This window comes from Monomorium pharaonis, chromosome 9, assembly GCF_013373865.1.
Source record: "Monomorium pharaonis isolate MP-MQ-018 chromosome 9, ASM1337386v2, whole genome shotgun sequence".
Taxonomy (NCBI): domain Eukaryota; kingdom Metazoa; phylum Arthropoda; class Insecta; order Hymenoptera; family Formicidae; genus Monomorium; species Monomorium pharaonis.
This window is the reverse complement of record NC_050475.1, coordinates 14,052,857-14,079,404: the sequence shown is the minus strand read 5'-3', so window position 1 is coordinate 14,079,404 and position 26,548 is coordinate 14,052,857. Positions and strand designations below refer to the sequence as shown.

General features: G+C 32.8%; 1 protein-coding gene across 2 annotated transcripts in view; it reads left to right on the top strand.

Moving 5' to 3' along the window:
• The first annotated feature begins 1,631 nt into the window (after positions 1-1,631).
• The window catches only part of LOC105837274 (nuclear factor related to kappa-B-binding protein), a 107,099-nt gene continuing 82,182 nt past the window's right edge, over positions 1,632-26,548 (top strand). Inside the window, exon 1 of one of the 2 annotated variants that reach the window (XM_036292105.1) lies at positions 1,632-1,993. In XM_036292105.1, coding sequence (XP_036147998.1) covers positions 1,988-1,993 — 6 coding nt within the window. In that variant the 5' untranslated portion in view covers positions 1,632-1,987. The remainder of the gene's footprint in view (positions 1,994-26,548) is intronic. The other variant, XM_036292104.1, reaches the window with a different exon arrangement.

The window sequence follows — 26,548 nt, the reverse complement described above, 5'->3', positions numbered from 1 at the left end:
GCATTTACTGCATCACATGGGTTTGCGACTTTCCGTGTATGCATTTGATCTGTGCGCATGTGCAGTGTGCGCATTTGGTCTGTGTCCGTTTCGCACTGTGTCCGTTTCGCTCTGTGCGCATTTGGTCTGTGTCCGTTTCGCACTGTGTCCGTTTTGCTCTGTGCGCATTTGGTCTGTGTCCGTTTGTTACTGTGTCCGTTTCGCACTGTGTCCGTTTATTACTGTGTCCGTTTGGTTTGTGTTCGTTTGTTACTGTGTCCGTTTCACTCAGCTTGCTGTGTCCGTTTATTACTGTGCGCATCTGGGACTCACTCGTGCGCACGTGCAGTGTGCACATGTGCAGTGTGCGCATTTGGTCCGTGTGCATTTGGTCCGTGCGCATTTGGTCTGTATCCGTTTCGCACTGTGTCCGTTTCGCTCTGTGCGCATTTGGTCTGTGTCCGTTTGTTACTGTGTCCGTTTCGCACTGTGTCCGTTTTGCTCTGTGCGCATTTGGTCTGTGTCTGTTTGTTACTGTGTCCGTTTGTTACTGTGTCCGTTTATTACTGTGTCTGTTTAGTCTGTGTCCGTATGTTACTGTGTCCGTTTCACTCAGCCTGCTGTGTCCGTTTATTACTGTGCGCATCTGGGACGCTCCCATTAATGATCCACGAAACATTTGTCAGTCATCCATCGAGGCTCCGTGAAGCCTCTATTAATAATTCACACAACGTCTAATAGACCTCTTTGACGACCTCTAATGGAGGTCTAATGGACGTCCACAATGCGGAACTGTGGATTTCTAATGGCTCTATATTGGACGTCTAATGGACGTCCACTGGAAGTTTAAACTTTCATGGCAGACGTCCATTAGACGTCTACTGGAGGTTTTATTTCTATGTGGGTTAATTTGTTCACCAATAGAAAATGATTTGCTTTTATATAATGTGATTACAAATTAACTAACTTCGAGTACCTTGTAATTACATTCTTTTTGTAATCCATGACAAAATTTTTTAATTGGTACCGCTTCATAGATTGTTCTGACAGTATTTTTTAATTTGCCCCGTTTCTGTTTAATATCACTGCATGTAGATCTTTCTATATCACACTTTTCTATCCTGTAAATTAAGTGAAAAATATTTGTTACATTAAAATTAATTAATTAGAAGTATAATAATACTTTTAATATATTTATATATAACTTTTACCCAATTAAATATATAAGAGCTGCTATGAGCAGTACTTGCATTGTCCAGACCCGGCTTTGCACGAACATTTAATAATTTTTTAATCAATATTTTTTATAATTAATATTATTTTTTATAATTGACATTAATTTTATGTGGATTACTGTACGTATAAATCGCTTGACTTCAGACATAAAAATATTAAACTTGTTTTTTCTTCATCATCACCTGTGATGCCATTGTACATCAAGTGATGTGCATTCACAACATTTTTCTCTTCAATATATTTGCGACTGCCCTCACCTGCGTAGTTAAATAAATCGGTTAAATTTATCAAAAAAGTCATTTTCTCTTAAGTTTTTTACGAAGCATTCAAACAGCATATCTTGGATCTATTTTTAGTTATCGTTTGCCTCCGCACCGTGGCGGCACCCATCGCTTAACATGACGATATGTGAGTTGCGCTACTGTATATACTGTGGTTAATGCGCTCGATGCGTGAAACGGAACGGACCCCTAGTCTTCATATTTGTTGTCATCGTATTTAATGTCATGATAAAAAATCATTGGAAAATTATAATTGGCTGAACGAACGGTTGATATTAACGTTACTTAATATTTGTTTTGTTAAAATTGTTCGTGTTATATAGAAGATCTACATCTGAAAGATTTTTTTATGACTGTGTGAGTGTGTGTGTGTGTGTGTATATGATAGGTGTGTATAGTGCCTATGCATAGTTAAGCAGGAAGACACTTATTTTTTTGCAAGACATTACATGCAAACTACAGGAAAGGTGTGCATTAAAAATTGAAGAGAAATGGAGGTTGGTTTTTATTGCTATGAAATTAAATTAATATGCAACTTAATATTTAAATATATCCGTTTAGTGTTCTAACCTAAATTCCCATTTTTGCGTGCATTTTTCTAACAATAAATTACTCTAATTTTGGTGTAATTTATTATCGCGTTTGATATCGTATAATTTATAATAATTTATTTTATGTTATTCTGTTAAGAATATATGTGTCATGTTTCAAAGCATTATCAAATGCAAAAATTTTATAGCTCTTTTATTATGTTTGAATATTTGTATAAAATTTTAGCACAATTCTTTTACTTAAAAATTATATAATTCTTTGTTTTTTATGTAAAATTACTTTTTCTAACACTTATTTACAATTTAGGAAACTGTTACAATTTAAATCAAATTCTTTACACATACTAATAAAATTTCAATAAATATTTGTATAAAAATTTATTTGGTTTTACTTATTTGTTTATTCAATTAAAATTGTAACAAAATGTTGGTATTTATGTTGCGTAAGTTGTTAAGTCATTATTCGTTGTTTTTTTTTTTGAGGATTTTAGAATTTTTTAAATATAGTTTAAGTATATTGGTACACTAAGAACAAAAAGTTGTTAACTTGATTTACTTCTTTAATTTTATTAAATTTTTTTAATTTAACTACTCATATTTTTAACTTATATACAGAGTTGTCAAATTAATAGGTATTTTTAATACGTTAAGAAGAAAATTGCCAATAAATTGTAAATTGCTAGATATTAGTGTGCAAAAATTTTATTTAAAATGATGCTAAACTCATTGCAACAAATGCAAACAAAAATACGTACATCGAGTACGCAAATGTTTTGACTCACATTTTGAGTCCTCTTCAGTATATGGTATAAAATCGCAAAATTGTCTGAGGTCGCAGTTTGTGTCATTATTTAAAGGTACAGGTAATTGATATCAGAAACCTATTTTTTCAAGTAAATATCTGAATTTCCAATCATATCGTCCTTTCTGTCATAAAAAAGAAGTGATGTTAGGATTAATTAATGGAGTTATGCTTGTATTCCACAAGTTATTAATTAATGGAGTTATGCTTGTATTCTCACCCTGTATTCCACAAAGTAAATTTTAATTTTATTGGTGAATATCTACTAGAATTAATTTTTACATGCATTAAGAGGATGCTAAAGCCATGTGTTTTATCGATTCATCGATACATTCTGTTCAATCATTTAATTTCGAATTGAATTTACAGAATTGATAATCCTTTTACTCTTTTAAAGTACGTACACAAACAAACCCAGGGACGATTAGATAAAGACCAAAAATGCAAAAAATTTTTTAAAATTTGTTCATAAAAATATTTGCTTCAAAATACAAGTTATGTAGCTTATACGTACAAATGAATGGTGTTCCCGGGTTCGGAATAGATTGAGGAATAAGATTTTATAATCGTCAAATTACGATTACAAGCCGTAAAAAAAAGATATTTTTATAATAAAAGCTTAAATGAATAAAATTTTTGATCACATAAATATGTTTTTTTACAGCTTATAATCGTAATTTGACAAATATAGTCTTATTCCTTCTATTCCAAACTGCGAGACACCATTTATTTGTAAGTATAAGCTATTAAACTTGTATTTTAAAGCAAATTTTTTCATGAACAAGGATAAATAATGACTCTGCATTATCGACCTCAATCAAGTTTAATGGGCAGTTTAGCATCCTCTTAAGGAAAGGGTACATAAAATATTTCTAAATTTAATCTGTTGTACAAAAAATTTGCTATCTGCTGTACAAATATTTACTGTCAGATAAAGTGACAGTTGAGGAGAGATGCATCTATTGTACAATTTCACATATACCTGAACTATTGGACAAAATTAGGCCAATATCTGAGTAGCTTTTATCAATCTAAACAAATTAAATTTTATTGAAGTCTACAAAGATCCAACACTACCTCTTTTACAATGTAGTCTATAAAATCAATTGTAAAAATTGTGAAACCTTGTATGTAAGCAAAATATTAAAGACAAGAATATTGGTACATCAAAATCACATCAATAGAAACTCCATGCAGACTTCGATTATAACAAATCATAGAATTAATTGCTCACATGAATTCAATTGAGAACAAGTTTTAATACTTGATAAAGAAAGAAGTGTAATTAAGAGATTAATTTCTGAAATAATACATGTAAAAGGAAACAAGTTAAAGGTTTAAATATGCAGGGTGATACAGTTACTTAACTTGATATACAATAATTTTATTACCTAAAATATAGTCCAGTGACGCTTTCCTCTCTTCTTATTTAGTATATGAATAAAAATAGTGTTACAATTTGTTGAAGCATTATTCCATTGTTGGACATAACCAAGTTACATCTTTATATTTTTATGGCTTATTTCTATTGACATAGATTAATCTTAATCTTGATTTAACTTCCTTGTTATCTTATTCCAGTTCCAAAAAATTAGAAAAAGAGTAAGTTAAGTCAGGATTAAAGTTAATCTACGTTGGTAGAAATAGACCTAATTATAACTGATGAACTGGCAGGTTATTTTCTTTTTCCACGCGTTTTTATGTAAGTAAAAGCTTTTCGTAACTTTTATAATTCAAATTGTTTAAAATTATTTTTTTTAATTTCTACGTTTGGTTGGAATATTTTTTTCAATAAATTTTTTTCAATAGTCAATTATTCTTAATTGACTATGAAGAAGAGCTTTTTACACTTTTGACATCCATTTTTACATCTTTACAAGATGACAAACTGTGACTTCAGACAATTTTTTTTATTTCATTCCATACACTGAAGAGCACTTGAATTGTGGAGTCAAAACATTTGCGTTTGCGTTGCAATGGGTTTAACATCATTTTAAATAAACTTTTTGTATACTACTATCCAGTTTTGACTTTTATGGACAATTTTCTTCTTAATATATTAAGAGGCACAGTAGTGCCTCGCGCCAAGTGTACGCGCAGCGCGAAGCACCACCGTGCTTCTTTTACGCGAGACGTCGTTTGCGAAAATTCGTAGTTATCGGATTTTCAATAATGACTGAACCGATGGATTTCTCAATAGGCTTAATAGATAGCTCGTACCCAATTTATATAATAAGTGTTTTTATTTTTCTGCTGCGTGATTTACGAGCGGAGATATCGCGATTAAAATTTTTTGCTCAAGAATAAATTTGATTAAAAAACGTCGTAGTCGTCATTATTATCGTCGTCGTCCGGCCAAGTGGTGGGGATTTGTACTTTTACTTTTTTTGCCATCAGATGGCTGTATGATCAGATGTTTAAACCTTGTATCATATAATATATCTCGAGAACGGTTAGAGATAAGATTTTAAGATAAGCACTAGTATTACCAGATGTCTTCGAAGTAATTGATTAATTAATTAATTAATTAAACGTTGTAACGTGTATATCTCGCGAACGGTTGGAGATACAAACTTGGAATAAGTACTAGTATTATCAGATGTCTTCGAATTAATTAATTAAATAAATAATTAATTAATTAAATCTTGTATGATGTATATCTCGAGAACGGTTAGAGATACGAACTTGGGATAAGCACTAGTATTATCAGATGTCTTCGAAGTAATTAATTAATTAATTAATTATATAATTAATTAATTAAATCTTATACCATGTATATCTTGAGAACGGTTGGAGATACGAACTTATCCGCACAGAATTATCGTTCTTTAAAAAAAGGTAAAGAAAAGACACCAAATGTATGTGCGTGCGTGCGTGCATGTGTGTCTTTAAGGTTTTATTATGCTTATGTTTGGATACATGAGACAGTACAACCAATATGTCTGGGCAATTTTTATGTTACAGAATATTAGACTTCAATTGCATCGCATTATTTAATGTTTAAAAGAAATGTTTATTAGGTTATTTATAATAAAAGAGTGAGAGAATGTTAGGTCGTATATTCCGTGTGCCGCAACAAAAAAAACGATACGCATACAAGAGACATTTTCAATATGGAAGAGAAAGATAATATACAAATTTTAATACATATACACGGATAGAAATGATAGACATACTAACTATACTACTTCGGATACGTGATTTTTTTCAATGTGGAAGCATGTGAAAAAGGAAATATCAATCTGAAATAGTGCAGTTAATATGTCTAGGCATTTCTATTTGCTTGAATATGTGAGAGAATATTAAGCTTTTTGTCGCGTAATTTAGTTTGTTAAAAATCTAATATTATAAGCAATAAAGTGAACTTGAGAAAATGTTAATTTTCGTATTGTCGCAACAAAAAAAAACAAAGTTATATACATATACATATACAAGCGGATAAAAATATTTAGACATACTGACTATATACTATTGCAGAGTATCTTTAGGCATTTCTATTTGCTTGAATATGTGAGAGAATATTAAGCTTTTTGTCGCGTAATTTAGTTTGTTAAAAATCTAATATTATAAGCAATAAAGTGAACTTGAGAAAATGTTAATTTTCGTATTGTCGCAACAAAAAAAAACAAAGTTATATACATATACATATACAAGCGGATAAAAATATTTAGACATACTGACTATATACTATTGCAGAGTATCTTTTTCAATGTGAAAGCATGTGAAAAACAGATATACTTCGAATAATATAGTTAGTAAGTTTATGCTCCGTTTATATATGTGTATTAGACCTTATACGCATCGCATTATTTATAAAAATAATTGATTATTAATGAAATAAACATGTGAATATTACAGGTAAAGAATAAAACCAATATAACTTTGTTTTGTTATTTTAATTAAATCTGAGTCTCAATCTTTAATTAGATATAGACTTTAAAATTGTCTTGAAGACCTTCATATATATTATAAAAAGAAATGAGATATCTGGTACTACAAAATAAATGAAATCCCAACAAAATTACTTTTTTTTAAAAAGGTATAAAAAAACGCTAAGTATACGCACGCATGAAATGCCATCAAAAATCTATTTTTGTACAAAATAATTTTTATTTAGCATTACAAATGTGCACTACAAAGGAAATTTTAAGAAAATTGTTTTTTCCCCAAAAAGAACAAAAAATTCACTTTCTCTACAAAAATTATGATATGAAGAAAATGCGCCAACTATGAAAATGGATGTTCATACGAACTAAAATATCCACTTTTACAAATAATTATTTGTTCAAATATTACAAATAAATATTTTAATACAAATTTTATTACAAAAACTTATAATCCAATATTTACGCCGTTAAACCGAATAATTTGTTTTAATACAAAAGAGCTTTCTTATAATCTAACTTGCATAATAAAATAATAATTACTTGAAATTACAATTTCTTACAATAGAAATCGTAATGGCATTATATACGTGTAACATACACGTACACGTGCACGCGTGAGAGAGAGAGAGAGAGAGAGAGAGAGAGAGGGGGGGGGGAGAGATTGATTGATTGATTGATCTTTTATTAACTTTCTCAGCTATTTTCAATACATATATATACAATCTTATGCTGCATCATTTAAAACAAACTCTTTTAACATTTGTTTAAACATTTCTAAACGATTACAATGTTTAACTTTGGGTGATAATGCGTTATACATTAACACACTCTTATAAAATAAACTTTTTTGCGCGCTTCTTGTTTTTTGAAATTCAATAACTATATCTCCTGTCTGCCTAGTTTCGCGTTCTCCTTCTACTATTCTAAGTCTATTACTAAAGTGCTCCGGCATCATATTATTTAGGATCTTAAAAATAAATATGCACATATTGTAGTACAGCCTTTGTCTTATGGTCATAAATTGCAACGCTTGATGCATACATTTAACTTTGGTACGTCTGTCACATTGCAATATGACTCTTATAGCTCTATTTTGCGCTTTTTGAAGCCTACTTAACTGTGTATCTCCCATATCTATTTGTAGCGTCGCACAATACTCAAAGTGAGGTGCTATAATTGTCTTATATATCGTACATCTGGTGTAAGTCGAGATAAAGTTCCCTATTCTATTTAAAAAACTTATTTTCTTCTCTATTTTTTTTAGCATGTAATCACAGTGATCGCTGAATCTAAGTCTATCATCAATAATTATACCCAAGTACTTTATTATTTCTACGCGCTCAATCTCATTTCCATCCAAACATCTCACAATAGTATTGCCTCTCAATTCTTTTCTTATACCTCTAACTAACATATATTTTGTTTTCCCCGCATTCATCTTCAGTTTATTAATATTCATCCATTCCTCCACTACGTTAAATGCAATATTCAATTTCCTCTTTACCTCCGCACTACTCTTACCTGTTACATATATTAAAGTATCGTCCGCAAACATTTTTATATTACACACATCCAAGCAAACGTTAACAATATCATTCATATATATTATAAACAACAATGGGCCCAATACCGAACCCTGTGGCACTCCGTATTCCGTAGTCAGTATCTTAGACCATCTATCATTAAATTGAACTTGTTGCATTCTATCTTTTAAGTACGACCTAAATCATTCTAGAACTGTTCCTGTAATACCATACTGGTATAATTTCTCTAATAGTCTTTCTCTATCAGTTGTCTCGAAAGCCCGTTTAAGATCTACAAAAATAACTCTTACTATATGTGTCTCACTAATAATCAATTTCCATTCATCTATAACTGTTTGAATTGCTGTTTTACACGAATAATTTTTCCTGAAGCCCGACTGATGTTCCGTTATGATATTATTACTTTCTAGGTAGACCTCAATTTGCTTTTTAACTATTATCTCTAATACTTTTTCATATATTGGTAATATATTAATAGGCCTATAATCACTTGCCCTCTTAGGTTTCTCTACTTTTGGTATTGGAATTATCATGCATGTTTTCCACTCTTTCAAAAAACAACCCTCACTCAATGACTTATTTATTATATCGCAATATTCCTCTTCTATGACACAAAACACCGTTTTTAATGTATTGCTAGTTATTCCTTCTTCTGTACCTTTCTTTTTTGGTAATTCCCTAATAATTATTTTTACTTGTTCTGTCGTGATTGACTCAAATTTTTCTATCTCTCCCTTCTTTTCAATACAACAAATAGTTCTCTTATTTGTGCTTGTTGTATAATTCTTATCTATAGATTTTATTATGTTTTTAATACTTTGTATATAATATAAGTTAAATTTATCAGCTATATCATACTCTATATTATTGTCTAATATTTCGAAATCTATTTTTCCTACAACTTTCGCGCCTATTGGTCCTCTTCTAATAATTTCTTTTAATGATTTCCACATAGTTGTGGGATTGTTACTATTATGATTAATCATGTTTTCATAATATTTTTTTTTCTTTGTTCTAATTAAATTAACTGCATTTCTTACTATTTTAAATTGTTGCCAGTTTTGTTCCGTGCTATCGTACAGTGCTTTTCTATAAGCCTCATCTTTTCTAGTCGCTAGCTCTTCTATTTCCTTTGAATACCATTTTTTCTCTTCCCATATTTTCGGTATTTTAAAAATTTTCTTAGGTGCTGAGATGTCTAGCGCATCTACAATACTATTAATTAAATTCTTTACTCTTACATTAATATCTAACTCATTAATATCTAAATCATATCCTTTTTCTAAATTACTCTCCACTAGCTTAATAAACTCATCCGCATTATATCTACTATAATCTCTACCACTGAATTCTTTATATTTATTTACAATCTTGTTCGTATTTATCACGACTTTTATCCACGCATGATCCGTTATCTTAGGTTCGTACTTGACTTCTACATTTATATCTTTATTCGCAAAAACTAGATCTATAATTGTTTTACTACTTTCGGTAATTCTCGTTGGTTTATCCACATATTGCTTTGTACCTAAACTTTGCATAGTTGTTAGTTTATTTGTATAATAAGAGTCTGTCATACAATCTATATTAAAGTCTCCTAATATTATACACTCTTCTTTTATCGTTAATTCTTCTACTATTTCCTCTAAGAATCCTATAAACTCTCCATGTGACGCACTCGGTGAATGATATATTACCATTAACACTCCTTTAAACAATTTCTCTTTTACTTCTATTGCAACGCATCACACAATCCTTTCTAATTTTTTCGATATTACTATTTCATACTTGATATCATCTCTTACATACAGAGCAATCCCCCCTGTATTTTTATTTTCCGCGTCGCATCTAACCACACTGTATCCCGGTGCACTTATTTCACTGTCTTCAATTTCCGCAATCAGTCTCGACTCCGACAATGCAATAACTGCCGGATTTAATTTTTTCATAATCTGGTGCTGTATCTCGTCCTTGTGTGCTATTAAACTTTGCGCATTTGTATACAGTATCAGTTCCTCTTCCTTCTGTGATTGCTATTTTGCATTCTCCCAGCCCCTTCTCTTCTCCTCTTGTAGAACCCTCTTGAACGTCGGACATTCCAGACTCAGTGCATCATGGTCATCTTCAGGTTGTACGTTTAGTTTTTATACATACAATTTACACATTTCTTCTCATTTGTTGTACACTCATTTGATTTGTGATTACCTGCACATTTATGGCACGCCTTATTTTGCGTACAGTATTTCGCAAAATGGTGATAGCCCCAGTATTTAAAGCATCTCTTGACACTAATATGATTAAATACAAGACATTTTTTCCATCCTATATTTACTTTTCTTTGGCTCAACATTAATTTATGTGTTTTTTCGTCTTTCGTAGTTCAATTATTATGGCGCCTTCTGTTTTACCTCTCCCATTAGATTGAGTTTTTAATCTTTTCACGATTCTCATATTATTTTTTTCTCGTATTCCAAGTTTATTTTGCTTTTTAATTGAATCAAACAATTTTTACTTTTGGCTTCATCTGTAGTGACTCAGTAAACTTTAAAGTCATCACCCAGCTTGCTTTGCACTGTAGTTTTCAATTTTGCTATTTCTTCTCCATTTTCACATCTTAAGATGACTGTACCATTGTTTCCTCTTCTTATTTTCGTTACTCTCATTTCCATATTCTTTATATCTACTTTCTTTTTTATTAACATGACCGTATCAACATTTTCTTGCTGAACCTTTGGTTTAACAATTATAATATTTTCTTTCTTCTTTTCTTTAACTATCTCACTATAACTTTTCTGTGCTTCTCTTGATGAATTACTAGGTCCAGTGGACAGCATCCTTCTTACTTCTAGCTCTTCTTTGGTATTCTTTAACTCGTGCTGGATAATTTTCTTTATCATCACTTTAATTTCCTTCTTACATATAGTCTCGTCTTTTATTTCTTTTATTGTTCTCATGAGCCAATCAATTTTTAGGTCCATATTTGCCGATCCACTCGTACTTGTGCTTGGTCTTCTAGATGCTCCTGTCGATCCGAACCTATCTCTGTTGCTACTTGCCGTTTTCTTTACTTCTCTAATTTCATTCTCTATCCCAAATTTTATAAAGGGACCCTGCCACGGTACTATTTTATTATTTCTATCATAAATTTTGTGTTTACTAACACAGCTTGGATGGTAAAACAGTTTAACGCATGATTTGCATTATACTGTTACGAGCGTCGCCCGGTATACTCCGCGACTGCGACTCAGCTGTTCCGAAGCCGATCGATATATTGATTTTACCAAGAGCGTTGTCAATTGTCATGCTCTTGGCAACGTTTGTCAACAACGAGTCTAATCTCGCTCTCGAGCCTTGTCGGACGCGTTAATAAAGCTGCTTGGTTTTTAAGTTCAAAAGTGTCTTTCATTTCCGCGGCGCGCACGTTACATTTTTGGGGGCTCGTCCGGGATCCGTTCGTTGGATCCTGTTAAGCGCGCGCGAGTTTAAGAGTCAGAAAGTGCGCGGAATGAAAGTGCAAGAGAGAGGTGTCAACCACACATTCCTCGAGAAAGATTCAGTCTCGGCGGGTGCGACGATGGAGGTCGATTCGCTTCGCGCGAAGCTGCGGGAGTTGCAGTAATTGAGGGATGAGCGGCGAGAGGAGAGGGGACTGCTTTGATGCCGGAAGGACTCGTTCTCGGCCAGTGGTAGCGGTGCCCGCGGAGGGACATGAAAAGGAATTCAAACCAGCTAAGTTGTTCCTATAATATTTCCGCGGACGGGGCTCCGTCAAGCGCGCCGCTAAATTTTCTATGCGCCAGTGTAAACGCGGGCGGAGAACGGGCGCCTACGATTTAGAATCGGTTGGGATGAGACCGCGGAAGCGATGGCTCTGGCGCCATGTTGTAGGAGGGAATGTGGATCGAGTGAGGCGTTTCCGCGCGGAATGTCCGTCGCCTGGGAAGGGCGAATTGAATTTGGGGACGTGAATCCGAGCCCGAATGTCAAGGGATTGTTTTCTTTTGATTGAGTACGTTGAGACGCAACTATCGTTTTTGCTTAAAGAAGGAAAAAAAAGTTCTTTCCGTTTTTTTTTTTTGTGTTCTTGTTCTGCTTGTTTTGTTTTATTTTCAGTAATTTTGCTGAGAGGTGCGGACGCATGAGGGCTGCTTCTCGAGGTGAGGAGGAAAGTTTTATTAAGAAGACTGCCTCGCCTACGGTTTTTTTACCACGGTTTTTCCGTGGGACATTGGGCAAATGCCGAGGCAGGGGGCAGGGAGCTCTTAGAGCGTTGGGTCCGTGGAAGTAAATTCCCCCCCTGATCCCGAAAAAAGAAACGAGAAGCGCACAAGATCGGGCGAAGAGGAAGCTTCACGGCAGGAGAGGAGCACGGGGACGGAAAAGGGAGCCGGCGCAGAAAAATTCCGCGTGGGAGTCTGGCTAGCTCTGCGAGGAAGAGTGCCCGGAGAAGCTCTTACTGAGAGAGTCGTCTCGGTTGGACGTGGTCCGATTAAGGACAGGGAAATCTTCCTGGAAGTCGAAGGGGCCTCCTTGGAGTAACAGGAAAACTGCTCCCCGGATTGTCGGGACGACAATCTTGAAGAGGGGGAGCAGTGTTACGAGCGTCGCCCGGTATACTCCGCGACTGCGACTCAGCTGTTCCGAAGCCGATCGATATATTGATTTTACCAAGAGCGTTGTCAATTGTCATGCTCTTGGCAACGTTTGTCAACGAGTCTAATCTCGCTCTCGAGCCTTGTCGGACGCGTTAATAAAGCTGCTTGGTTTTTAAGTTCAAAAGTGTCTTTCATTTCCGCGGCGCGCACGTTACAATACTATTTTAGTTTTAATAGTCTTCTTGCATGCCGAACATCGATATTCGGTGTCCTCTTCTATCGTCGACATCTGTGTTCCGCCGCCGTCGATTCGCTACACGTCAGCAGATTCCATCCACGTCAGTGCTTGCTTGTCACAACCTCGTTGATACACATGATTATAGAAATCTACTTCAGCTATTCACAGATCTGCACTTCCGGACTAGATAACAATTCCTGTTGTCACCGATCTATGGAACTATCACCACACTAATTTGGTATTTTTCTACTGCTCTCTTTTCTTCTTAAAACATACTATAAAGACGGAGCGATGTTCGACACGTCTATTTTATTCCACAGAGCGGAGAGAGAAAGAGAGAGAGAGAGAGAGAGAGAGAGAAGGGGGAGAGAGAGAGAGACAGAGACACATTCGACGTACGCACGCATAAGAAACTAAGATATTAAAAATTGCTTTCTTATAAACAAAATTATATATTAACATACACACATACACGCATACGCGCGCACGCACGCAAGCCTGTACTCACACATTCAGATGCACGCACAAAAGAAAAAGAAAGAGAGCTGGCAAATTATTCGGTTTAGCGGCGCCAAGTTTTGTAATAAAATTTGTATTAAAATATTTATTTGTAATATTTGAACAAATAATTATTTGTAAAAGTGAATATTTTAGTTCATATGAACATCCATTTTTATACTTGCCGTATTTTCTTCATATCATAATTTTTGTAGAAAAAATGAACTTTTTGTTCTTTTTGGGGGAAAAGACAATTTTATTAAAATTTCCACTGTAGTGCACATTTGTAATGCTAAATAAAAATTATTTTGTACAAAAATAGATTTTTGAGGGCGTTTATTTAGATTATTAAAACCTTATTATTTTTAATTTATTAATTTTGTGCTGCGAATTTATTCCCTCAAATTTAAATTTTGTTATTATCAGAAGGATTTGTTAGGAAGATAAAAATACTAGATTGGTCCTTATATGTATATATATACATATATAATATAATATAATATATATATATATATACTAGAACAAGACAGGCGCGCGCTACGCGCGCGCCATTTGTTCAATTTATATGTATACGTACACCGAAAGAAAAATAACATATTCAATAAGATATGTTATTGCGGGCTGCCAACTACAGATATACTCTATACAATAATATATGCTATTGCAGTATCAACATTGTACTTGCATTAATAGTAAATATTATTGTATTGAGTATTTTATGTAGTTCGTAGCTCGCAATCACTTATGTTATTGGCTATATTACATTTTTTTCTGTGTGTATACATATATGCATATATACATTATATGTATATAAGTATGCATATATATTTATATGTATACGAGATATATAAATAAATATATATTTCTATTTCTATTTCTATTTATTTATTTTATTTTTTTATTTATTTTTATCTATTTATTAATTTTCTAACTACTCATCTGTTTATTATTTGTTTATCAGTTTTCCAGCCATTTAAGTTTTTTTTTTTTATATCGGGGGGGAAATCCTCATGGATAACCTACGACTTTCAGTGAAGGTTATGCCGGACTCTTACCGACTAAAACCCCCTCGGGTGTCTTTGTTTTAACGCTTGGGAATACCTTGGAAATCATAATGGGTTATTTCCAGGGTATCTTTTTGTATAGAACTATTATGTTAGAAGTTCTGTCACCAAGTATGTGGAAGAAAATCTGGTTTTTTCTTGATTTTCAAGAAAAAGGAAATTCTTATATGTGGTAAAGTAGGGACACTATCCTACTAAACTTTTAAGTTGCACAGAACTATTCTATTGATAGTTCTGTCACCAGGAATGTGGAAAAAAACCTGGTTGAAGAAAAGGAACCAGTGAATCACTTTCCCGTTCATTATTGTTGTATACAAGAGAAACGAAGTCGACAATGATGTCAATTTTTATCCCCGTTAAGTACTTCGCGTTATAAATATCTATTCAATTATCGTCTATCTATTTAATCTATGTTATTGATTTATTTTTAATCTATTTATTTTTCTTATTTCCCAAAAAACGAGACGAAAATTTTGATCAATTTTTAGGCAATCTTCAAAGTGATGCAATTTTGCAAAAAATCATCTAAATTACATGTACTTTTTTTTTAATTAAAGGGAAAAGACTCTACTTTGAGAATCCCTAGGCGAAAGTTTGATTTGTTAAGTGCGAACCTTTTGTATTGCATAAAAACTAAATATGTTTTTTTTAATTGAAAAAAGTTTGTTATCATTTTTCACAAATTTTTTGTTAAAATCTGGTTAATATTAATTTAGATTCTTAAAGTTCATTCTTTTTTAAGCAATTAAAAAAGAAAATACATGGCGATACGATGTTTTTTGTTGATTGCACACGAGTTTGAAATTTGTACTGCATTTTAGGGTATTTTAGTGAATAAATACGGTATTTTTTTAATATTATGAATTTTGAGTATTAATATAATATTAATAAAAAAATAGGGAACACTTTTTGTATACCGAAAATTTAGGCTATCTTCAAACTGCTGCAACTCAGCGAAAAATCATAGAAACAAAATCCAAAATGCGTTTTAAAGCTTGAAACTTCTTCTTTTAAACGCTTTTGGGCGATTTTAGTTATCTTTTTTTTCACCAACGTGGCACAATGATGAAGCTTGACCCGTTAAAATGAAAATTTTTAATGCGAATTTGCTGCGCTGCATCTCGCGTGAAGAAAATCATAGCGAATTTTTGTTAATTTGCATCTTAGAGCGGGATCTTTCCCCTTTATTTTGAGTGGTTGTTCATTGCTGTATGATTTTTTTTTTAGAGTTATTGAGATTTTAAGAAAAAATGGTCATTTTGACTTTCATCGCTTGTTACTCGTGAACAAATCAACGTATAGCGCTTAGCAAAAAAGCGTTGGAAAGCTGAAAGTTTGCACTTTTGAATGCTGTTATTAATTTTTTCACAGATTTACTTTTTCTAACAACAAATTGCGTTCAAAGATTACGTAAAAAATCGCATATTTTACGGTTTTCATTTAGTTCAATGTACTGTTGTGAAGAAAGATTCAATCACATCGCTAAAGCAAAGTTTTATAGTACGATTACTTCCCAGTAATTAACGCTAACGTTCGTGGAATAAAACATTTCTAATTCACGTGTTTATCATTCTTGGAATTGCTGAAATTGCTTACGTTTTTTCAACAATTTTTTTAATACCCTTTTGACCAAGTTACAAAGTCAACCTTACATTTCTTTTTAAATGACGCTTATCGCCGGCATTAGCGTTATCCAATGTGCACCACGTGGAAGATGCCGGTCGGATTGTGCACATCGCGCACGCGCGCGCGCGTGTGCGTGTGTGTGTATATGTGTTTTACAGCAAAGGTAAGGATCCCGCGGTTTGTCACGCGCGCGCTCCCAGCTGTTCTTTGCGATTCTTAAATGTCGTTTTATATTGTTTCAAATGCGTTCAAATGTCTACGGCATTTTGAAAATTTTGTATACAAGCTCAATACTCTACGAGAATCGTAGTAATTCAACGTTAGGCGAGTTTGATACCGAATTAATGATAGATGAGCATACATTTCCCATTCTTGTTCGCGTCGTGCCAGGTACACTTATGAATCAAAATTTACTTGTTGGTACCGAAATTTAGTTGAGTTAACAATTAAAATGGGGAATATAATAATCCGACTGTTATTAGAACAAGCGCGTATAGATGATAATTTGCCGGAAATTTTACAGATCAATTTAGATAAAAAAAAAAGAGATATTGATGTTGATGTGTCTTACGTGCCGGAATTTAAGTACAAAGAAGAGATTAAACAACTTATACGCGATTACAAGCCCAAAAAAACGCAACAGATAAATCTTAAAATGTCTTTAATCCTAAAAGACGATGAGTTTGTCTATCGGCGAGCGAGGCGTTTAGCGATGCCTGATAGAGAGACAGTTAATGCGCAAGTAAACGAATCAAGGGTGCCGGAAGTGAGGATTTGGTACAAGCATATAACAGAAAAGGCTGAGAGTCGACACAAGCCGGTTTTAAATAGAGTTTCTGTAAGGAGACTTGTGCCAATACTGCTCTCGATTGTGATTGGCTCCGCCATTTTCCGTTAAACTTCCGGTAGTTTCAGCTATTTCCAGCACAATTTGATATTCAATCTTGGTATAGCTATCATCAATGCATTAACATCAGTATTTTGTGCATCCATATATAAAGCAAAGTGTTTATATTGAAGGTATTTTAATTATACTATTAAAATAGTAATATAATTGTAAATAAAATAAATGTGATTGAAAATGCTGTGGAATAAAAGAAGAATATATTTGTAAATGTAATCTCAAAGATGCTAAGGTTTTTCAGTATTTTTAAGGTTACATTTATAAATACATCCTTCCTTTATTCCACAGCATTTTCAATCACATTTATTTTATTTACAATTGAAATAAGACTGAAATAAGACTTGAATAAGACTTGAAATTTGCCGCCTTTACATGCTATGAAACGGAAAATGGCGACTTCCGTCACATTGGCACAACTCTCCTTATAGGAACTCTAGTTTTAAATGCCTTCAAGCGCCCTCATAAGATTGCAATGATGCATATTTAGACTACAGCCGCAGCTTGGTACCAAATCCTCATTTCTGGCACCTCTGAAAGGAATGGATACGTGATGGCGTGATACAACTGTCATCGTCTAACTATGCGAGCCCGATTGTTTTAGCGAAGAAGAAAGACAGTTCTGCGAGATTGTGCGTAGATTATCGTCAATTGAATAAAAAAATAATAAGAGATAGATATCTGTTACCGTTGATTGAAGATCAATTAAATTCTTTGCAAGGAGCAAAGCTTTATAGCACTCTTGATTTAAAAAACGGATTTTTTTATGTTATGGTCGATGAACAAAGTTGTAAATATACTGCTTTTATAACGCCGGACGGACATTATGAGTTTTCGCGTGTTCCTTTTGGTGTGTAACTCCCCGGCCATTTTTCAAAGATTTATTAATATTGTATTTAAATATTTAATTCGAGCGAAAATTGTTTTAACATATTTAGATGATCTGATTATACAGTCAAACGATTTAGAAAACGGGTTACAAAATTTGAAAAAAGTTTTACAAGCCGCGAATGAAGCTGGATTAATAATAACATAGGCACACAAAAAAAAGTGGTTGGTCCGGCGGACTAGACTAGTCAATCCTTATGTATTCTGACCCGCTGAATCCGAATCTAAGGTCAGAATTGCAAAGTTAGCTCGCATTTTCTAACCTCAAAAAAATTGTTTTTTTTAATATTGGTCCGGCAAACCAGACTAGTTTATTCTTATGTATTTTGACCCGCTGAATCCAAATCCAAGATCATAATTGCTGAATTGGCTCATTTTTTCCTAACCTCAAAAAAAAATTTTTTTTTTAATGTTGGTCCGGCGGACCAGACTAGTCTATCCTTATGTATTTTGACCCGCTGAATCCAAATCCAAGGTCAGAATTGCTGAATTAGCTTATTTTTTTCTAATCTCAAAAAAAATTTTTTTTAGGTTAGGAAATGCAAGCTAACTTTGCAATTCTGACCTTGGATTCGGATTCAGCAGGTCAAAATACATAAGAATTGACTAATCTGCCCCACCGGACCAATATTTAAAAAAAAATTTTTTTTGAGGTTAGAAAATGCGAGCTAATTTTGCAATTCTGATCTTAGATTCGGATTCAGCGGATCGAAATACATAAGGATTGACTAGTCTAGTCCGCCGGACCAACCACTTTTTTTTTGTGTGCCTGTGTATCTAAAAAAGAATTTTTTTTGTGGTTTGAAAATGCGAGCTAACTTTGCAATTCTGACCTTAGATTCGGATTCAGCGGGTCGAAATACATAAGGATTGACTAGTCTAGTCCGCCGGACCAACCACTTTTTTTTTTGTGTGCCTGTGTAATTAATTAACGTAAATGTAGTTTTTTGAAAAAACGCGTAGAGTTCCTTGGACATATTATAGAGAACGGATATGTATCACCATCTGAATATAAAATTGAAACGATCAAAAATTTTTTTGATCTTACAAGCGTGAAACGAATGCAGAGTTTTCTAGGACTTAGCAGATATTTTTGTAAATTTATACCGCAATATTCGATTATTGCGCGACCGTTGAGTGGTAACGCTTTTGAGGGTAAACGCTAAATTTGAGTTTGGTGAAAAAGAAAAACGTGCGTTTCTTCGTTTAAAAGAAATTTTATGTTCTAAACCTGTATTGAAATTCTATGAAACTAACGCTGAAACTGAGCTTTATACTGATGCATCAATGTTTGGATTCGGTGCACTGTTGCTGCAAAAAAATAAGATCGGCAATGAATGGCATCCTACTTATTACAGCAGTTATAAAACGACACTTGCAAAACAAAAATATCCAAGCTACGAGCTTGAGTATTATCTATAATAAAAGCACTAAAAAAATGTAGAGTTTATCTTTTGGGGATTCCATTTGTTATTGTGACTGATTGTCGTGCTTTTGTAGCTACAATGAACAAAAGAGATTTGTGTGTCCGAGTTGCGCGATGGGCATTATTACTTGAGGAGTTTCAATACCGGATTGAGCATCGTTCTGGTAGAAATATGAAGCATGTGGATGTTCTAAGTTGTTACCCGTTATCAGAATGTAATTTAATTAATAGTGAAAGAGATAGTTTAACGGCGCGATTAAAAAAAGCTCAATTAGAGGACGTCGACATCAAGAAGATAATCAAGTCGAAAAAATCAACTAACGCGAAAGATTACATTGTTAGAAATGGACTTCTGTTTCGTGAGAGCGACGGTGAATTGTTATTAGTAGTACCAAAAAGCATGCAATCGCAAATTATTAGACAAGCGCACGAGAAGGAACATTTCTCAGTGGCAAAAACTGAGGCAATTTTGCGTGGTGATTATCGGATACCGAATGTTAAAATTAAAATAGAAAAGGTAATACGAAACTGTGGCGTGTATCCTAGCAGAAAAAAAGCGCGGTTAACAGGAAGGATTTTTAAATCCAATCGCGTAAGGGGAGGTTCTCCTTGATACGTATCATATAGATCAATCGACCATTTAGGTCCTCTTCCTTCCACTAAAAAGAAGTTACAAATACATTTTTGTCATTATTGATGCGTTTTCTAAATTTACATGGTTGTACACTACTAAAACCGCGAATACAAATGAGGTTTTAGAAAAGCTGCGGAAACAGGCAATAATTTTCGGGAATCTTCGTAGAATAATTTCTGGGGTACTGCTTTTACATCTAATGATTTTTTCGAATATTGTTTAAATGAAAACATTGAGCATATTTTGATTACGACTAGAGTGCTCAGAGCGAACGGTCAGGTAGAATGCGTGAACCATATACCATTATACGCTTATACCATTATTAACAAAATTCGCAGATCCGAAACATGATGAATGGTATCGATATTTAAGACGTGCGCAACAATATTTAAATACAACCGTACATAGATGTTTAGGCATGGATCCTTTTCGTTTGTTATTTGGTACTAAAGCGCGATTGAAAGATAATTCCGAAGTACGAAAATTAATTGAAAATGAATGGATTGAAATGTTTCAGAGAGAGCGCAATGAATTAAGAGAACGTGCTATAGAAAACATATATAAAATACAGAAAGAAAACAGGCGAGGATAGTAAACGAACTGCTGCTATGACCTATAATAAAGGCGATTTAGTTGCAATTAAGCGAATGAAATTTTTTGGACTTTTATTACAAAATAATAAAAGTTTTGCGTAATAAGAGATATATTGTTCAGCGTGAGAGTGGAAGTGATAGTTCATACACGACTACGACTTCCTTTGATAATATTAAATCCTGGTTACCCGATTTGTCAGACAATGAATTTAATAGTGAATAAGAGCGACGATATTCGAGGTCGAATATGTATGTGTCGAATGGCCGAGTGGAATATTTGGAGTATTTATAGAGAAATTATTTTAAAGAATACTTGGCGAAGTAGAAAAATGAATACATAAAGAATTCTTGAGGAATTAGCTACAATGAGTTCACATTGAAGTATTCCTTAAGAGTTCATTGCAATGAATACCTCGCGATTTATTATTTAGAATACTTTGAGTATTCATTAGAAATTACTCGAGTGTTTAGATAATCTCAATTACATTTTTATAATTATATGTCGCTTAATAAATGCTAATTTATACTTTTATACACGAAATGCGCTATATATAATTAACAAAACAATATATTAACAAATATGTATGCATAAACAAGAAGTATTTATGGATTATCACGGGGCGTTAGGATGCGTACGGTCTTCGAAGTCAAGCAACGTTGGCGATGGTTAACACTTGGATGGGTGATCGTTTTTTCAGGTACAGAAATTAAACATGCTTTAACAAGTACGACTATGGCTTGGCTGAAACATGATATAATCTTCTTCCTTTTACAAAATTAATCAGAATTTTTTATTTTTTAAATTTTTCTGAGAAACATTCCAATATTATAAAAATCGGAACATTTATCAGAAATCTTGAAAATAAATTTTTTAATTCCGTTTGAGATATCTACTTGGAGAAGTCCTAATGAATACTCTAAGAAGTTCTGAGGAATTTCAACAAATAATTCTATATGAATACTTTAAGAAGTTCTGAGGAATTCTAACTGAGGAATACTTTAAGGGGCTACATACACCCAGAAATTTTGAAAAAATGGATTTTTCGTTTTTTGCATATTCGTAAAGTATAAGGTCTTGAGAATATCCCTTGCAAGTTTCAAAGTGATTCCTTGAAAATTGTTGGAAATATAGCGAAAAAGGTCCAAGCACGTTTGTGTGACAATGCTGGGGCGCGATGAGCGCCTTCTGATCCTTTGCAGCAGATAGCTTACGCAAGAATATTACGCCGGCAAGCTAGAATTGAAGCCTTTGATGCCGCTACATTTGGGGAGGGTTCACTGTATGACCCTGGAGTGGATGACTCCATGTAAGTTTGAAAAAAAATTATCGTTTTAACCGAATGTCAAACTTTAAACGCGTTTTTCTCGAAACCATGTTTTCAAAAATATCTTGGAAACGGCTAGACCGATTTACTTAAAATTTGGAGGGCTTAATCTACACAAAAAAGGCAGTCTTTATCGTTGCGGTTTTTTTTAGAGCTCTTACTTTTTTTTTAAGTTAAAAAAACGACCGATTTTTACCCTAAAAAATTGCTTTTTTTCTCTAAACGGCCATCATTTTGCCAAAAATCGATATTTTACAAATCGGCCACGATGAAGACTAGATAATATCATTTAGTTTAAGAAAATTCTAGGCTGGTCTGTTTCAGATAAGTTCTGTACGAGTTGCAATTGGCACCGCGGAGCACCTTTTTTTAACAAGGTCTTGCGACGAGGACAATATCTCCGCCATTTTTAAATATTTTTAGTTCAAATTTATTTTGAAACATGTTCTAAGAATGCATTTTAAAATAAAGAAAACTAAGATTAATTACATACATTACGTTTCGAAAAAAAAATCGAGAAAAAGGCCTATTTTTTACGTCTCTGGGTGTATGTAGCCTTTTAAGAAGTCCTGAGGAATTCGAATCATGGTGTATGTAACGTTCTACGTTATTCTTAAAGTATTCTTCTATGAATTTCTCAGGAATTACTGTTCAGAAAGGAAGACTATTTTATGAATTCTTTAAGAAGACACTTTGTTATCTGGGAAGTATCAAGAGACACGGTAGTGGCTCGTGCCAAGTGAGAGCGCAGCAAGACCGACCGTGTTCTTTTACGCGAGTACGCGACTTGCGAGCACCCGAGATTATCGGTTCTCAGAAACGGCTAAACCGATCGAGTTCTAACTAGGCTCAATCGAAAGCTTGGGATTGATTTATATAAGAAAACTGTCTTTATTTTTCTTCTACATGCCCTATGAATGGAGGTATTGCGACGCAAAGTCCGAAATGTCAAAATTTCATTTAAGATACGTCGTCGTCGTCGTCGTCGTCGTCATTATCGTCAACCTTGTAAGTATCTCTGCGGATAGTGCGGGTGCCGAAAATGAGGGACTAAATTCCATCTCGCGCATCTGCTACTATGTGGCGTTCGCATCGTCACTATAGCATCGTGTATAAGTCACGTGGGTCGCCAGTCGCTCGCTCGCGCTATGTATCAGCTCACACGAAGTGACATGTGTAGTGTGAGGTTATATTGACTTTTTAACATCTCATCTATTTAATCATCGACACCAATGTAAAATTAATAATTAATCAGAGAGTAACTTAGTACATTAAGAAATAATTAATCAGAGAGTAACATAGTACATTAAGATTTTACACTTGTGTCGATAAAATAGATGATATGTTGTGTGATGTAAAATTGTGTATTGGTTTATTGCTGTAATTGTCAACTAATTAATCATTGACACCATTAATCAATGTAAAATTAATTAATTAGAGAATAACATAGCTCAGATTTTACACTGGTGTCAATGAGGTAGATGTTGTGTAATGTAAAATGTGTATTATTGCTGTAATTGTCAATGATAATGTTGTAAAGATAACTATCATCATCACCAAGGTATTATTTTTGTCACCAAGATATAATTATATATTACTAATAAAGTAAAGAATAAAAATAGTATTATTAAAACCATTTATTTGAAATTTTGTTAGATATAATTAATAGTTATTAATATTGATTGACAATTAAAGCAACATTTAACCAATTCTTCTACATCATACAACATCTCATCTATCTCATCGACACTAATGTAAAATCTGAGAGTTATTTTACTTTTTGATTTTAATTTTACATTAAGTATATTCTTATTAAGTATATATTCTTAATTTAATATAAATGTAAATTTTTATTAATATTTAAAAAACTGAGAAATTTTGAAGCAAGTTGTTTAATTCATTGATTGATTATTTGTTTTATGTGTAAATGTTCTTTTTACACAATAAAGTTGTATTTGTGCATAATGCAATTTATTAATCAATGATTAAAATATTCGCTTTAATTAATCTATGTTACATCGTAGGTTAAATTTGATAAAAAATATTTTATCTTGGATTTATTTGATACATAAATAAATGTAATTTTTTTCCATCCAAAGGTATATATTATTTAAGTTGAATTTGATCAAAAGTTTTATCTTGGATTTATGATTTTTTCTTTAAAATAAAATATCACCCAATCTATGTTACATCAAATAACATTTTAGTGACCAAACATAATTATCTTTTTAAAAAAAGATAAAAGGGCTCCAAGTGTGGGCTTCTTTAAGAAAAGACACAAATTCATAATAATCGTTTTGATCAAATTCAACTTAGGCCTGGTTTCAAAACATGCTCTAAAGGAAAATTTTATTTAAAAATTTATAGTATTATATCCGTTATATAAACTTTAACTTCTTCGTAAAATTGTTCTTAAAGAGAAAGTTTTAGAGTGTAACCTTAAATGGTCTAGAAACTTAAGTAGTTAATAAAAAAAAAAAAATGCGTGATATCCAAACAAAATTACCTTTTTAAAAAAGGTAAAAGAAAGCGCCAAGTGTGTGGCTTTCCTTTAAAAAAAAATTTACAAAATTTAAGAAAACTTTTGATCAAATTTAACCTAAGTGATATATGGAATAAAAAAAAATAATTTACTTATGTATCAAATAAGATATTTTTTATTAAATTCAATCTAAGTGATGCATGCATCAAATTCAATTTAAGTGGTCTATAAACACTACAAAATGCGTGATATCCCAACAAAATTACCTGTTTACCTTTTTTAAAAAAAAGGTAAAGGCGCCAAGTGTTTGGTTTTTCCTTTAAGCAAAAAAATTATTGGATGGTTTAATCTAAGTAATATAAGGAGAAAATAACAAATTTAAGATAAAACTTTTAATCAAATTCAACCTAAGTGGTATATACTTTTGTATGGTTCAACTTAAGTATTACATACTAAGGGCGGGTTTATCAATGCTCAGCTAAGTTAAATTTGACTAATAGTTAAATACTAACTGTAAGCTATGTGTTTATCAAAGCGGAATAACTAACAGTTACGCATAAACTGTTGGTTAAAGTGTTTGTAACAAACACTTTAACCAACAGTTTATGCGTAACTGTTAGTTATTCCGCTTTGATAAACACATAGCTTACAGTTAGTATTTAACTATTAGTCAAATTTAACTTAGCTGAGCATTGATAAACCCGCCCTAAGTGTGTCAAATTTAACCTAAGTAATACATACTAAATGTCAAATTTAACCTAAGTAATATATATTCCTGAAATTTTAAAGTTTATACTCACACACACAGATTAACTTCTCTACAAAAATAGTGAAATCTAAATATTTTGCACCAATTATAAGAACAAATATTTTTATAGAAACTAAAACATTATTAGTATTTTTTGCTAGTTTTTATAATACAAAACAATTTTTTAGATTTGATACTATAAAATGAGAGTATTAATTTGATTGTTTTAAGTTGGATTGTTTTAAGTTTGTCTTTAGATACAATTTCGTTAATTATACGAAGTATTTTAACGATAAACTTAAGAAGATTTTTAAATATAAGATTAAATTATAAATATTAGTTTTTTGTATTAAATTATTGGCTGCTGTGCGCCTGCAAAAAACAATTGTCAGGAAGCATATTGGCAAGAAATAAAGGAGATAATATTGAGCTGGCAAATAAGTCTTAATACAAATAAATTATAAATATTACAAATAAATACTTTAATACAAATAAATATTTTACTACAAAAACTTGGCGCTGCTAAACCGAATAATTTGCCAGCTCTTTCTTTTTCTTTGGTTGTGCATCTGAATGTGTGTGTGTGTGTGTGTGCGTGTGCGTGCGTGCGTGCGTGTGTGTGTGTGTGTGTGTGTGTGTGTGTGTGTGTGTGTGTGTGTGTGTGTGTGTGTGTGTGTGTGTGTCTAACAAAAAAAGAAAACTAACTTTCAAAGAACTTTCATTCAAGTAAAAGAAACCACACACGCACGGAAATAATCCATAGCATACACACGCAGAGATGCGAAATCACAATTTCTAAGCTAAATATCGATGTTAAGGAGCATTTTGAAATTCTCCTTTACCCGATAAAACTAAATAATTTATTACAAGTAATAATATCTTAACCAGGATTTGAATATCTCTTATTATTCTCTTATCATTAAAAAAAAAATTTAATATTAAATAAGCATTTGTCCTAAATCAATTTAAAACAATTTAATAACAATTTTTAACTTATAACTTGTTTATGCGTGCGTAGGGTAAACGCGATTGCATGGAGGGAATGCCGGGATCCGTCCCGATAGAGACGCGAAGCGAGTGATAAGGAATGCAGTAGATTCACGGGAGGTGATGGGAAGAAAAAGGAAGCGATGGTGTCACTCACACTTAATTATTTATGCACAAACGAACGTTCGGAGCGAGGGGCGAACCGTATCTTTTACAAGGTTTCGGATATCTTGATACGCCCTGATATTACGCTGTCTAATCGA